This window comes from Petromyzon marinus, chromosome 23 (assembly GCF_048934315.1).
Source record: "Petromyzon marinus isolate PM22_M1 ecotype Great Lakes invasive population chromosome 23, UKy_Petmar_22M1.pri1.0, whole genome shotgun sequence".
Classification (NCBI taxonomy): domain Eukaryota; kingdom Metazoa; phylum Chordata; class Hyperoartia; order Petromyzontiformes; family Petromyzontidae; genus Petromyzon; species Petromyzon marinus.
The window spans coordinates 7,721,873-7,738,241 of record NC_133689.1 but is presented as its reverse complement, the minus strand read 5'-3'; the positions used below and the strand labels follow the sequence as shown (position 1 = coordinate 7,738,241).

General features: G+C 44.5%; 1 protein-coding gene across 5 annotated transcripts in view; it reads right to left on the bottom strand.

Annotated features, from left to right (window-relative positions):
* LOC116945255 (otoferlin-like) overlaps nt 1-16,369 on the bottom strand; it is a 203,638-nt gene that overhangs the window by 77,700 nt on the left and 109,569 nt on the right. For all 5 annotated transcript variants that reach the window (XM_076069000.1, XM_076068999.1, XM_032959605.2 and 2 more), the window contains 7 exons: nt 15,952-16,042; nt 14,891-15,007; nt 14,453-14,608; nt 7,752-7,929; nt 5,775-5,899; nt 4,722-4,856; nt 4,040-4,201 (listed from right to left, as the gene is read on the bottom strand). In XM_076069000.1, coding sequence (XP_075925115.1) covers nt 4,040-4,201; nt 4,722-4,856; nt 5,775-5,899; nt 7,752-7,929; nt 14,453-14,608; nt 14,891-15,007; nt 15,952-16,042 — 964 coding nt within the window. The remainder of the gene's footprint in view (nt 1-4,039; nt 4,202-4,721; nt 4,857-5,774; nt 5,900-7,751; nt 7,930-14,452; nt 14,609-14,890; nt 15,008-15,951; nt 16,043-16,369) is intronic.

Genomic DNA, 16,369 nt, shown 5'->3' with positions numbered 1-16,369 from the left:
TTGAGTTATGGTCGAAACGTCGTGAGAATTTTTTATTGTTTTATATATATTTTGTTATTTTGTTGTTTCTCTTCAACGTGACTTTACCGAAAAAACTAAGAATATGAATTACTGCAGTCACGAAAGCTTTAAATCAAAATTTAATCGCCTCTACGGGGAGGGTTTTCACATAACTTTAAGATCTTTCAACAAACTCCGGGATAAGAAAGCTCAGCTGATCGAGTCTCTCACCTTCCTGAAGAGATGCCGCGACTCTGGGGTAATACCAATCGCATTTACACTCACCTCTGCTACTGTAACTTCTTCTAATGCGAAACGAATTCTTTTCAAAACTAGCTTAGCTCTTATCTCAGAAAAAATCAGACTTATACGCACAGAACTAGATCAGTTAGACAAGACACTCTACAAATCACACTTATCATTGACGGCAATAATGTCCACATCGGATTGGGAACATGTAGACAATATGACTGCCTCTTCAGCTGCTACTATGTCGACCAAATGTAAGGAAAACCTGATTTCCAAATTTAACCTCCTCTTAAACAAAAGACCGGACCCACACACCAAAAAGTTAGACGTTAATAAAGTCGTAATTAATCGCAGTAACAGTTCTATTTCCGATGGTCTGAAATCCGTTTTAGCTAAAGGTCTAAACTTTGCAGTCACACCTAAACACATACCAGTTAATGATATAATTGCCCAAGTAGACGTTGCTCTCAGGGGCCTGGGTCACATCGCTGCAGACGTAGCAAGATCTGAAATCGCTGCAACCCTCAAAAACGCTAAGATGCCAGCTAGCAACCTCAGCAAAGATGAGCGTTTTGAATTATATAAATTAAAAAAGAGGAATGATATTGTAGTTCTCTCAGCTGACAAAGGCAATGCTACTGTTATCATGGATAAAATAGAATACAACAACAAAATTAAAGAATTACTCGACGATGGTAGTTATACAAAAATAAAAAGAGATCCCACCAACAGCCTCGTCACACAAACCAACAAAATAATTTCTGATTCAACCGCATTAATTGATCAATCTAAACAGTTTTCGTTGAAACCTTCTGCTGCCAGGCCACCAAGATTATACGGCTTACCAAAAATACATAAAGTTGATACACCTCTTCGTCCCATAGTCTCTACTATCAGCTCCCCCACCTACAAACTAGCTCGTTTTTTGTCTGAAATCCTGCGTCCTTTCACTGGAAAGACCACCTCTGCGGTACAAAATTCTACTCACCTGGTATCAACAATCAAGGGTATTTCCCTGTCCCCAGACGACCTGCTTGTCAGTTTTGATGTAGTTTCCTTATTCACCAAGGTTCCTGTACCTGACACCATTGCAATCATTGAAGACTTGGTTCATCAAGGACTAAACACTGAGGTACCCCCCCTGGTGAGACACTGTTTAACCAATACATACTTCACTTGGAATGGAACTTTCTACAAACAAACTGAGGGCACCCCAATGGGCTCCCCCCTTTCTCCAGTTATAGCTAACATTTTCATGGAGAAATTTGAGACTGACGCCATCCAGACTGCCACTCTGCGCCCAACCTTATGGAAGAGGTACGTGGATGACACTTTTGTCATCTGGCCACATGGCCGGCCTGCTCTAGACAAATTCTTCGACCACATCAATTCCATACACCCAGCCATCAGATTTACCATGGAAGTCGAAATAGATGGCAAGATACCTTTTTTGGATGTCCTAATTAAAAAGAGACCTGATGGTTCAATGAGCCACTCTGTCTACAGGAAAGCTACCCATACGGATGCTTATCTGAAACCGGATTCCCACCACCATCCATCACAGAAGAATTCTCTCATCAAGACTCTGTATCATAGAGCCCAATGCATATCCGACCAGGAACACATAAGCAGTGAACTCAAGCACGTACACCAAGCTCTTAGGGCTAATGGTTACTCCGACTATACAATCCGCAAAGCTATCACTCAAACCATGAAGAAGAACCCTCTTGAGGAGCCTTTCAAAACCATCACTTTACCCTACATTGCTGGGATCACAAAAAAGATCTCCAAAATCTTGAATAAACACAAGATCCAGGTCCGTTTCAACACATTACATAAAATCCGTGATCTGGTTCCGTCTGTAAAAGATGTGATTCCGGACATACAATACCCTGGTGTCTACAAACTAAGTTGCCTCTGTGGTAGTAGTTACATTGGAGAAACCAAACGCCATATCTCGGACCGCATTCGTGAACATAAAGCAGACCTTAAACACGGTAGGACCAACACCTCGGCCGTAGCAGATCATTGTTCTAATTCAGTAGGCTCACATGCCATTGACTTTTCCAAGACGGAGGTTCTTTGTAAGCCATCTGGCTTCCATGAGAGATTCGTTCATGAGGCTATCCACATATACAAACACAGAGACAATTTCAACCGAGAAGATGGATTCTATCTTAGCAATCATTGGAAAGATTTGATAAATCATTTCAGTTCTTGATTGATTGTTCACGCTTACAGTGCCTTTCAGACAGCATACATAAAAACAAATTTCGTCTCCCCCCTCCTCTTCTCAAAAAATAGATGGACTAGTCCTGGCAAACTGCCATCGTTGCGCGTGACGCAAACGTTATTTTTATATATATAAATAAATATGCCGTTTTCAAAATAAATTTATGCAAACCGACACACCTGATGATGACCGTTTGAGTTATGGTCGAAACGTCGTGAGAATTTTTTATTGTTTTATATATATTTTGTTATTTTGTTGTTTCTCTTCAACGTGACTTTACCGAAAAAACTAAGAATATGAATTACTGCAGTCACGAAAGCTTTAAATCAAAGGGTAAAACCTATTACGATATCTTGTTACTGGCAAAGGAGGTCTCATAATATAAATGTGTCGTTATATCAATTAGTAAGGTTACAACGAATCGGCACGTTTCGTTTACGTGACAAACCTTACTAATTAGCTATGTCAGGTGGGGAGGGTTACGACACATTTATACTTCCGCGATCTCACCAAAAAACCTCGATTACCGATGAATATTGGTCGCGAAAAGCCTACGTGTTAAACATACATGCGTAACTCTTGATTTAAAGCTTTCATAACTGCAGGAATTCATACTCTTTGCTCTTTCGGTCAAGTCTATTATTTTTTTACTCACGTGACTTGCCCGAAAGAGCGTCAAGAATAATATCGCGGCAAGGATAATCCGCATCTGGGAAAGTTTACTCTGAAAAGAGAGCGAGGTGAATCACCTTCAGTCGACACTGAACCGACTCGGCGCGAGCCAGGGGAGCGAGTTTAACGTCATCCCCATCACAGAGAACCTCGGGTCACGGACCCGGGGCAATGAGGCGAGAGGGAAAGGAACGACGATCGGCGGAAATGAAAACGGCTGAAGCGATCGGTGCCGGGAAAACGTTTCGGTTACAGACGAGAAGTGGCGATCGCGCGATCGAGTCCGATAGAGTTCCACGACCACGAGGATAAAAAAGAAGAAGAAAAAAAAGATGGATTTGTTACGATTATACGCGAGACGCACGAGCACGCAAAACGCAGACTGAGCCTTCACTCGTGTTTCGTGTTGTCGCTTGGCGCGCGTTAAACTCTGGGCGCAGGGCTACCAACGCCTCTCGATGTGAGCAGCCAACATCGCTCAATCAATACGTACACCGCTGTTCGATTTTCATCTAGTATCTAAAATATACTGAGCTTTACTAAACCCGTCCAACGCTCTTCCCTTCCAAGGTGTGGCCCTTCCGTGTCCACAAGTTGAGCGCGCGATCACAACGCAGCCCTTGTTTCCGCCATCGCCTGAGAAAGAGTGACGGGACTGTTTGCGGACAACCTCGGCGAGCTCTAGGAATACGCAGCGCGTATTCCTAGAGCTCGCCGCGTAAGCATAGACTGCTCAATTGATTGTACGCCACTTCTTGGCGTCTCAAAGGGCATCTGGCCTGACACTGATGCCGTGGTGATGTCAGGGCCAATGATTTGGTGAATGACGTGGGGGAGGGGGGTGGGTGGTGATGCCGCTGTTATTCTGGCGAGTGCGTGCGTCACCTGCAGGAGCTCAAACGATGCCAGCAGCTCTCCGGCAGTGACCGGGCCTCGGTAGATCTGGTAGTAGTCGAGCATTGGAGGGAAGCGCGGGGGTTCGTACGGCTCCGTGCTGATTTTCACCACCGGCTTGGCCAGTGCTCGTCCAATGAACTCGGCTTTGCCCTAAAGGAAACGATATCACCGTCAAGTTCAAGGTTGTTTTGTGGGACCAGGTGAGAACTCAAGAAAGCACGATGAGTCTCGTTTGCGTGAGTGCCCTCGGATGACCAAAATGACGGACGCAAAACAAATACGATGAAGTAAGAACGACGAAGTGTCAGAAGCATCGGTAATTACAGCAACAAAAGCTAGATCTCAATGTCTATTTACATGCTTCAACTTGAACGCTCTATTGTATTCAAACACGATGATTTCCTGGTGAAATTAGAGACCATTATTTTTTTATCAAAAGGACTACAATGTAACTTTGTTATTTGAATTCATCATTACCATCATCATGCATTATTACAACACAAGGCAATTCTGGTTCGTAGAGAATATAATCGCACGTCAGTTTCAGCAATGTCCTGCTACAATAGCGGAAAGCGCAGCAGAGCCTCCACTGTTTCGCTCATCACGAACCATCGCGTTCACCCACACCGAGCACTATTGTCGACGACGATGACGACAGCCCTCGACTCACCACGGTGTCTTGGTCGAACACCTCGATCACGACCATGGGGGGGTCGTCTCTCAGCTCGCGTGGCTCCCCGTACATGTAGACGTCCTGGAACTGCAGCAGCTGGTCCCACGTTGGGCAGAGCGTCTCCTGGAAGACCTGGTTATGCCACAGGGTCGTGCGAGCCCGAGGGTTAGCCTCCTACGAGTCGCCGCGCTGTTTAGGCCGCAATATGGTTGAGTTTTTTAATTTTTGTGCGTTTGGTTTATCTGTTTGCCTTTCCTTGCTTTGCACTCCTATCGTGTGTTTGTACTGTTTGTTGTTGTAAAGTTATTGCCCGCACCGAATGGACGTCTGTGAAAAAGAGCTTCATAGCTCATCGGATTCCTCCAGTATGAATAAATATTCTGATTCTGAAAAGCAACGCTGCTACTCACGCAGTGAAGCAACGTAGGACTCTCCATCGTACAGAAACCACGTTAGAGCGTTTGCAGAGAGATAGGCACGGGGTGACGCTGTGCAACGTTCCCCTTTGTTAATCCTGTGAATCGTGAAGTCTATCTTAGATGTGGAATATTTCCAGGAGTTTACCATGACAATATATTGAATACAGCAATATTACGTAATGGGAAATAGCAGGAAGAGCTCACTTGGTAGAATACCAAACAAGAGTTACGATCAACTGAGCCCATCGTTTTTCTTGCGCAAGTTGCATGAACACCACAAATCACTGGCAAGTGGTCGGTTAACACAGGCCGGTGCCCTGCCATGCGAATGTGAAATTCACACCAAACGGCTCAGGACTGGATCCGATGGATCCGAGCTGCGCCCGAGGCCCGACCAGAGCTCGATGACACAAACTCTGCAGCGTGGCGCGGGGACCCTCGCGGAGTCTTACGGTTGTCTCATCGCGCCGGTGCCGGTGGGTGGTCGGCGGGGGTAGATGCCGGCGACCTGCCGGGTACATTCACCGAGCGCGACGCGCGAACCCTCGTTCGAGCCGCGTCAGCGACGCGCTCTTCGGCAAACTTTCATTCGAGTGGGCAGGCAGAGAGAGGCCCGAGCAGCCTGGTGTACCTCGGTGGACTTGCAGTGGGTGGAGAAGATGACTCGGGCGAAGGGGTCGGAGAGCCCCGTGCTGTCGGCGGCGAAGAGGCTGCGAGCCTGGTACATGTGCGCGCGCAGCTCGAACTGCGACCTCTCTGCGTCGCGGGGGAGGGGACGGCACCGTGAGAAAACAGATCTGGTACGGCGATAAACGTACGTATGTGTGTTGAATTTCTTTCGCGCCGTACGTAGCTAGCCGTGCCAGTCGGAGCTGCAGGATAGGGTTGCTACTTTGTTTTGTCCCCGTGCAGTCTGGCAATTGCTGATCTTGTTAAGGAGCATAAACCATCACGCAAGCTCTGGTCATCCTTGGAGTGGCTTCTGGCTGGGCCATCGATCAAAGGTGGTCGCCGCATCGCGCGCTTTCAGATGCGCTTCTGCGGCCGTCTGGAACGCTCTTCTTTTCGATATTAGGCAGCCACTGCAGCTACGCAATTTTAACCCAGATTGAAAACTAATTTCTTGGGAACTGATTTCTGTGTTTAGCTTGTTGTCCATCCCCTGCACCTCTAATTAGCCACGGTTGGCTACGTACAATGCAAAATAAGTCAACATTCATACATACATATGTGCTCGGGTGCCAGGAATTGATTCGTACCGAGATTCGGTGGTATTGAGTTAAACTTTAATAAAGTGCGCTGCACAGTTCTGATAGACCTAGGCTGACTGAGAAACGCTTGTGGGTTTGGTCGATGGAAAATGTGGCAACTCCCTAGACAACGGGATTTTCAAATGGAGGGGGGGGGGGGACACTCCAAGAGCCCTCGCTTAGCTATAATTGCAAGTCCATAGGCTTGCAGAGATCGTTTCTCAGTAGCAACTTAACCTATTCTCAGCAAGTGCACACACATGCATTCTAATGGATGAATGAATAAATAAGTAATGCATCCGACACAGCCAAATAGCAAGGGTCGTCACGTAAACAGAACGTGGCCAATTCGTCACTAGTACAGCAACACCGGTGTGCTGGAGAGCCAAGCCACAACATTTACAATCGGAGTACGACGTTTCACCAGTAATTACAACTAGCTTAATCAGGCGACAGCCAGATTTGTGCTGTATGAGTGAAGAATTGGCATGTTTCTGTTTACGTGACAACCCTTACTATTTGGCTGTGTCGGGTGGTGGCGGGTTTAACGACACATTTATATATTTACGCGATCTAACCCAAAAAACATTAATTATGTACGATATTGGTCGCGAAAGCCTACACGTTAAACCAAATAAATAATGAGTATGAAAACAAAAAATTACCTTAACAGATGTTTAGAAGTAACCCTGTTTGAGAACAGCTGACAAGGTCAACACGGCACATGGCAAGGGAGCACCGCACATGTTCAACTGCCTTTGTCTTCCCAGTGCTCTTGCTCGCAACATCATATCACTTGCTCATTTTAAACTGAATCGACTTGGAGATGGATCAGCCCAGGTTCAGATACCATATTCCACTGGCATTGCGTGTTGCCACACACACGTGGATATATATAAGAGATAGAGATCTCCATTTATCATGATAGACCACAGGGGGAAGTGATGTTTGTGAGCACTCTCGAAGATCAGCATGACATACTACCACTACATTCAGCCACCCCTTTTGTGCTGATGCTTATACACTGCATTAGTTACTCATTTTAGACTGAGTCAACCTAAGGGAGACTCACAAGGGAGCCCCAATATAGGTTTGATGCAGAGGTTGGAGTATCACATGCGAATGGCCACACTGCACTCATGACAACAACAACAACAGCCACCATTCACTAATGAGTGGTGGTGACGTCACCACGGCGTTTGTGCCAGGCCAGGTGCAATCCCGAGGCCAACGTGAAGTGTCGAAGGCTCGCTGACAGGAGGTCGCAGGACAGACCCACGCACACATGAAAATACCTCGCAAGATAAACAGCACGATATAACAGAATTCAACATAAGAGCATTCCCCAATTGACGTACTGTGGTAGTTGAGGACGCTCGGCGGAACACCGGTGACCCCAATTTTCTTCTCCTCAAAGCCGCTGGGCAGACCAGTGAGGAAGTCCTTGCGTTGCTTGTTGAGGCCCAGCCAGAGGTAGGCCTCCAGCTTGGCCTGCATGGTCCAACCGCCCGAGCCGAAGACACGTTTCCCCGGCAGCTACCAGCACATTGGGCACAGCAGGGCAACGTGAGTGCGCGTGAGCACGGCGAACCAGCCAGCCTCCTTCCTACAGACGCGAATGTCAAATGCTGCCTCGCTCACGCCGGCGCCGATGCCATTCCTCGACGACGTTAAAGGGCAAATTTGGCTAGATTGTGTGGCCTACCTCGCCACACTTTAGTTTGCTGTCCCCACGCCCGCACCTCCGATACGCACGGTTGGCTTACGTACGGTGCGAAAGAAGTTCCACATGCACACACACGTACGCGTTTGCTTCGTTTGCAAATGCCTACAACCACCGCCGCTGCCTTGCGATGATCAGTGTCACTACCTGGCTTGGGTCACGCTGCAGATTCTCTTCTGGGGCCTGAGGGTTCTGAAGCGAGTGCAGCTGCAGTCGGTGGATCGGCCATGAGAAAGAAGTTCAGCATACACAGGCGATAAATATTTCAACTTGGCAAACAGAAAACTGCCAGTTGAAATTGTGGTTTGAGGTTAATTAAGCCCATCATATCCCTGGGACTGATCCAATGAACACCAAGGTTTGTGAAGTCACCAGTAGACATACGGTGAAGCTGGTCTCAGTCGCAGGAATGTGAAATGGCCACTCGTTGCTAAAAATGAGCTCTGCTTCCATTTCTGGCAGTGTGGGGAGGTCCGCATCCAACAGTGGATTGACAAAGGATTGTAAATACTATATATTTGTTTTATTTTTTTATATTTTTTATGGATACCAGAAAGCCTGTAAGGTGTTTACCTGTGGTTACTGCCTAAAAAAAAACCTCCTCTGAATTGTAATGCGTAGCTATTGTATTAACCCTCCTTGTGCACACATTGATTTGCAGTGTGTACCTATCCGAATAAAAACGGGGGTCCATTTCACCACCAAAGAAGAACACGTTGAGGTCCATCAGTCAAGGAGCCTTCTGGACACATTTTCCAGCAGCATTAGCTTCAGCATGAAAATCCTCTCTCAATCTAGACTTTGTGTCCCATAAGCCGGGTGCTGCCTATTAAATGTTGGGCCTCAACAAGCAACGCAAGGACTTCCTCACTGGTCTGCCCAGCGGCTTTGAGGAGAAGACTTAATGTCGTTTAAATGTTTTTGTTGTGTTGAAATGTGCCCTTGTCTGTTTCATTATTAAGAATTAGTCACAATCCACTGACAATAACTTTAATCGCTCTGACAGCTACCGCATTAGTGCGGCCTGGAAGCGTATTATTAAATAATACACATTACATTTTCATTTAAAGAATTACTAATCTACAACTCATTACTAATCATAACCAATGACTGATTACTAATCGATTATATAATTACATTACCCCCCCCCTCCGCCTCTAATCACTGCACCTGATGAGTTAAGTGATGACGTCACCCTGCTGCTCTATATAAAACCGGGAGTAAGCGAGGGCTTTACCATTCTGGCGAATTGCCCGATGATGCTGGAAGTATTTACCAGCGAAACGTCGTACTCAAACTGTAAATGTGGATTAACTCTTCAACACACCGGTGGGCTGAAGTAGTGAATTATTTGTCTTTTGTCAACGTGACACTTTTTTTGCTGATTGGCCGTGTCGGGTGGTGGAGGGTTACGACACATTTATAAATAAACGCGATCTAACCCAAAAACCTTTATTATGAATAATATTGGTCGCGAAAGCCTACGTGTTAAACACACGTATTGTTCTCGCCATGCACTACTGCCGAAAACCCATTGCAAACCCATGGAAGTCGAAGAAAAATAATAATAATAATAATAACTACGGATACATTAAACGAGCACGTCGAAAATATAAACAGCATGCGTGTGGAATGGAGGAGAAACTATTATTGTAAATTATCAACGGATAATTCAACAGGCATTGTCGACCGACACGCGTGCAATTGTATCCTATGCCATCAGCAGTAGATGGAATTGGATTGAGTTGTGGCATTAACTCACCTACGGATTCCGCATGAAAAGAAATTGCCATTAAAATACACAAATTGTGCGCACAACATGAGCAGGCGTTGCAGAAAGCAAAGGGATGTCGGGAACGGTTAGCAAAGGAGAGAAGAATACTGAAGCGTTAAACAGTTTTAAAATCAACGGCTCGGTGAAACTTAAGACGGTAAAGTTACACTTTCCTTGCTGAAATTTCTAAAACGCTCTCTCTCTCTCTCTTTTTGCAGCCGTTTACACAACGCCAAAACACCCTTCGCCCGTCCAGGTGGCTCAGCGGGAGAGCAGAGAGCCGCTCACAATCTGGGAAGGTTGCGATTTCGAATCATTGTCTGGCCGTCAGTAACAAGAGTGGCACTTTGTTGCCGACGTCAATCGGCGGTTGTTTTGTTTTTTTAGAGGCTCGCCCCTGGTCATGTGGGGTGAGTTTCTCCAATGTTTTTCCACGTTGGTTGTCCAATGTGGAATCCCTACCACTGGCTCAGGGCTGTGAATGGGGGATGAGGACTGCCTCAATGTTCAGCTGAGCCGGATATCATATTTGACTTTTTTTTTAAACCACCCGAGTCGAACTAAAGGTTGTTGATATAACATTATGCAAATATTTAAACGCGATGTTTAATTAGTTGCAATAGTTACGTATGTTCCTACAAAGAATTGATGTGAATTTTATTTTTGAATTCGGCACATTACTTCACAGTGAACTCAATGGACATTCGAAGTCTTGATGTTCTATGTAATCTGACTGTTTTCTTGCTTTGAGGGCAAAGAAGATGTAACAAATGGGCTATAAAATATTCCAGAAACGTCTGTTTTAATTAATGAAAAATGTAATCAATGCCACCAATCATTGGCTGCAGAAGCCAACCTTGCTTAGCGCGATTTGAAAGCGACTGCTTGAAGAACGTAACTTGCCAATTTATTTGTATTTTGGAAATTAATCCACGCATCAGCCTGTCGGCAGCGAGATGTTAACTAACTCGCCTGGTATGCAGGAGGTCGTGGGTTCGATCCTGACCCTGACACCTGTAAATGTGGAGTTTGCATTTTCTTTCTGATTTTCCTCCGGGTCCTCCAGTTTTTCCCTGTAGTTGCGATAAATTCCGACATAATAAGCCCACTTCGTTGAGCTATCATTTGTGGCCATGTTGCTTCTGAAAGATAGCTATGCAGATCAGGGGGCCTTACCTGGTAAAATAAAAAATAGTTTATAGCATATATTTTGGTGTCATATAAACAGCTCTATGCATTAAAATAAAGGCTACCGAGCAGAAACCAGATTTATTTTTACAATGCTGATTAATAAACATGACCAGATATTGCAGATTTATATAATTGTTAACATTTCAGTATCCTATTTCTACAGCTTCAAATGTGATATGAATGACATGATTGAAATGGAATTCTACTCTTGTACGAGTTATCTCTTTGAGAGGCTTTGACCTAAAAAAAATATTAAATTCGTTTAAAAAAGTTGAATATAAATTGTATTATATAGGGCTAGAAGGGTCAGATCATTCTTTATTGCAACATGCTTAATAAGGACTATCTAAAAAATGTATACATAATGTAAATGACTAAACTCAAGTATAATTGTGGTGACATGGAATGGGTCAGAGAAAGGGATCTGCAGTTGCAGCAGCCCTGTCTGTCAGCAGGTCATGTGATAAGCCAGAGAGAGGGATGTAGGGCAAAGGTGATAGAGGGGGGGGGGGGTACGTGAGGTAAGCCCGGGAACTCGCGAGTAGGTTCTAGAAGGGGGGCGTGGCTGGGGCGGAGCGAGGCCACGCCGGGAGAATAAAAGGGGACCCCCAGCGAAGACTCGGGGCTGTTGCTGCTGGAGTGGGATCCCCTCATCGTGCTGCTAGAAGTCTTCGTCTACGTCTATGTCTTCACCTTCTCGGCGTCGTCAGTCAGGCTGTCTGCCAGCTGTCCTGACTGGGAGCTGTAGTTACCTTTGCAACCTGTGAAAGTTGTTAATAAATAGAGTGCCTCCTACTCCTAGTGTCTCTGAGTCAGTCACTACATAATTAACACGATAATCTACCTCTGGTTCAACTGCTATGAAAGCCAAAGCATGAAATTAGAAATAAAAAAGACAATGTAATTTGGCTTATTACTTGAACTGAAATATCTTTGCCTTTAGGCTGAACATGATCTGGGAAAAAAAACAATCCAATTATAGTGGAGATGGACTTGATTATTTCTGAGAAGGAACATATTCTGTAAACTTTTCAGTCGTAACATAATCAATATCACACACTCAAGGCTAAAATACAAATCGATAAATTGAACGCTGTAATACTGGTGAACTCGTGGCACTAGACTCCACTTCCTAAAACAGTGTTGCAATTCCTATAATAAATGATAAGTACAGCCCTTCATCAATCCACTGCTGGATGTAGGCCTCCCCATACTCCACCCCATTACATAACTGTCACATTAATACAAATGCTGAAAATTCTAAATTTGCTTGGGCAAATTGTGCAAGATGACACTGGAAAAAGCGAGATCAGTCATGAAGCTAATTCGCCTTGATCCTAGGCACACTTTTGCTATCAATATTGAGTTACTAGGGGAATTGAGCGCTGCGCCAGAAATTAAAACTGAGCATTTGCACAAAATTCGATGATTGGTGCAATGACAACTTTAACCTCAGCGGGGCTACGCACAAAGCGATTACGAGAAGAATGTAGGAGGTTGGAATATGAAATTCAGCGGTTCATAATCAGCATAATAAAGACATACTGTATTGGGAACTGCAAGGCACCGAGAATCAAGAAGAATATTTTTTTCCAATGGCCTTTTTCAATTACTGCACATTAAAGGCATAATTTATGCCGTGTCAAACATAATGTCCCAGTAAAACATAATGTTCTTGTCGTACTCCAATTTTTTTAGGTCCATTTTTAATATAGGCGAAGCACTATGTATATACTTGGAGATGTATGAAACGTACTGCGAGTACCGACGGCGGTCAGTAATGTGCAATTCATTAACGTGAACACAGTTTTGCACGGCAGGCAGAGCAACAATGATCATGCTCATTTCCTTGATGTGCATTGTTGTTTATGCCATCAGCTGTGTCTGCCATCATTTCCAAAGGCACATGGTATTTTTCTGTTATTGTATTTTTCTGTTATTGAAGTATGACCTTGGGAAAAAAACGCGTAGACCCAGGTTGAAAATGCAAGTGAGTAATTTCAGGAATTTACAGTATGTTATTTTTTTGTTTCAGACCTTTGTATGGGTTACATGAATGATTAATATCATTAATATGTGTACAGGGTTTAATAGCATGTTTAAAATATTATGCGTGGTTCCATAAAAGAAAGGTTAATTTATAAATATGCAGGAACAGACATCAAAGTAGCAGAGACGCTGAGAATGGCGGTCAAATTATTTATCTGTAATGGAAACATCTGTAAGGTCAGACTTCTCTCTTCAATAAGGTATTTTATTTTTTAAATCAAACAAGGTAACGAATAAAAAAAACCTCTTACACCCAGCAGTGGAAGCAGCCGATTTCTGAACCACGTGCGGTATTTCTGCACTGTGAGTTATTAAAATGCTCACGTTTTTGCCTTGCCGTAATGAGTCCTCAACGGTAGACTTGGGGTCAAAGCATGCACTGGGCAAATTAATCAGGTGGGCAGATTTTAACATAACTGTATTGTCTGGATATAGAAGGTGCACTTTCATCCCCTGTATTTAATAGCAAAAATTCGGGGGGTGGGGGGATTAATTTTGTAATTCGGTAGGTGGTACGTGCATATGTGTGTGAGTGTGACCAGATTATGATAACCTTTCCGACACTGGGCACAAGTTTTTGGGTCTTACGTTCCAGAGCATCTTAAAATCCGGAGAATACGATAAAATATGTTTCTGTTTCTATAAAATGCAACAGTAAAAGTCATGTGCTTGTTGTGTTGCATGTGGACCCATTATTTATTGGAGATAAATTGAACATCTGAATGAAATGGCTAAACCATGTTGCTTTGGCAATATGCTTCACTGTTGGCGATGCACACGTCTGTACATATTTTTTGTTTGCAAAAACAAGACAAGGGACGTTCTTTAATGTGCGAAGAGAGGCATCTGGTGTGGCTGTCGATGTGTGCACGAGCTATTCAAATTGCAGCGTTTCCCTCCTGTTACTTCGTCGGAGATGTCGAATTCAATCAATACTAAAGTTCACAGGACAGGCCACTAATTGCAAAAACGAAATGAGCAACGAGGACTTTACAATTCCTGTCGCTCTAGTTTGACCATATCACTTGCAGTCATAACATTGAATAATTATTGACAATATTTTCTCTTACTAATCACCTTCCTGGGTAATCTACTCGAAGAAGAATGCAGCCGGCTTCAAGCACAATGACCACCACAAGCCAATGAAGCTGTGTGGCGTTTCCACTGCACGGTTGCGAAGGGTCACAGGTGCCCTGCACGTCTGTTAACCTCTGCTGGGGTGGAACGGTGGAGGGGTGGTTGGGTGCTGGCATTTTCAACCGGGGGTACGCAGCCGTGCTGGAGGACGTGGTCTGAAAGAGAGGGAATGCTTTAGCTCTTACCCTAAGGAAAAGCGTTTTGACTTTACCGCAGTCCTTCCCCGTCTCCTCCTCTACGATGGAATAGAGGATATCTTTGGCGGGGATGCGCGCGTACGCGACGCGCTTCGTCTTGTTGACCAGCATCCAGATGAAGATGTCCGGGATGCTGTCCTGGGGCTGCGGGGGAGGGGTACAAAACAGGTGCCACACGGACGCAGGCGGTTCATAGCTGGCGCAACGTGTGGTTCTTCGCCAACTTACATCAGCGCAGCGGAACCCGTGGGTTTCCAACCACCGCGGCCATCAACGCGGCCGCTGAGCGAAGCGTACTGGATGTGGTGTGCCGGGTGGAATGAGGCGCTGTGTGTATACGCGTCCGTGCGCGTCCAAGCTCATCGGCTGCACCGCCCAGTTGCGTGGGTTTTATTTTTTTGGTTTCGCGGCCCAAAGGAACGGCACCTCGTCGGCGAGGAACCGGAGCTTCTGCAGGAAGCCCTCGGCCGTCTTGAGCCGCTCCTTGAGGTTGGCCCGCTTCACCTGCTTCACCAGGCTCTTTGCCTGCGGGCCCATCTGTTCCTTTGGGAGTAAAACGAGAGAGAGAGAGAGCGAGAGAGCGAGCATATTCAAGTCACTCTCGCGTGTTCTGGCTCGAGGGACGACACACTCAATAAGCACGTGCTCTCTACAAGGCCATGCAGAAATGGCACTGTGATGCAGTTTTCTGCCAATAAAAACGAGAGTTTTTTTTTTACTTCACGGAGTGGAGCATTATTTTTGTCCAAAAGTCAGGTAAAGTAGTGACCTCTAGCCAATATGAAATGCTTTGAACCAGCACATTTATTTTGTATTAGTTCTCGGCTGAATTCGAAATTAAATGCATAGATTTTGATTTAAAGCTTTCGTGACTGCAGTAATTCATATTCTTAGCTCTTTCGGTAAAGTCACGTTGAAGGGGAACAATAAAATAATAAAATGTATATAAAACAATAAAAATTCTCACGACGTTTCGACAATAACACAAACCTGATGATGACCGTTTGTGTTATGGTCGAAACGTCGTGAGAATTTTTATTGTTTTATATATATTTTATTATTTTATTGTTTCCCTTCAACGTGACTTTACCAAAGAGCTAAGAATATAAATGCATAGATGTTTTTGCAACCCACGTCAATTAACAAGTAATATATGATGTCTAATATGTATAATTAGCTTAATGTGTATAATTTTCGAAAGTGTTGAACACGTTTTTTTTTATATTTCTCAAAAAATGTACAGCACTTGACATACATTTTAGGCTGAGTCAACTTAGTGGCGGATCAAGCCAAGTTCAGATGCCAATTGTCACTCACACTTTGCATAGCTATGAACCCCCGGGAGTTGAATCACAGTGTGACAACCACTATGCCACTGACGCACAGACACAATCGCGGTCAATACGTGAACTTCATTACCAAGTGGGAAATATATTCTGAGCGTAATATATTCCGGCGAGGGTATAGTAATGTTTAATGCTTCTTACAAGCTCCCTCATGCATATCTTGAGACGGTCCCGGTCCAATCTCGTGCGCCCGAATGCAGATGGATCTTTGTTGGCAAGGGTAAGGAATCGGCTGAAAGAAATTGTATTTTTTATTACATCAGAAAAACCGACAGTGAAATTAAGACCAATGCAATCATCAATACACGAGTGACAGTCGCAAAAGATACGAGTGTAGTATACTGAACATATTCCCAGACTCGCACACAGATTCACGCACACTTTGGTGCTCAATTTCAGAATAAGTATTTATACTGGAGGAATCTGATGATTTCTTTTTTACAGATATCCAGCATTGCCAGTTCAATATCAATGCACATCAGTAATTTAACATTACATTATATGACGGGCTACAGAATAAGCATAAGATGTATAAACTAATCATTAGAAAAAACACTTT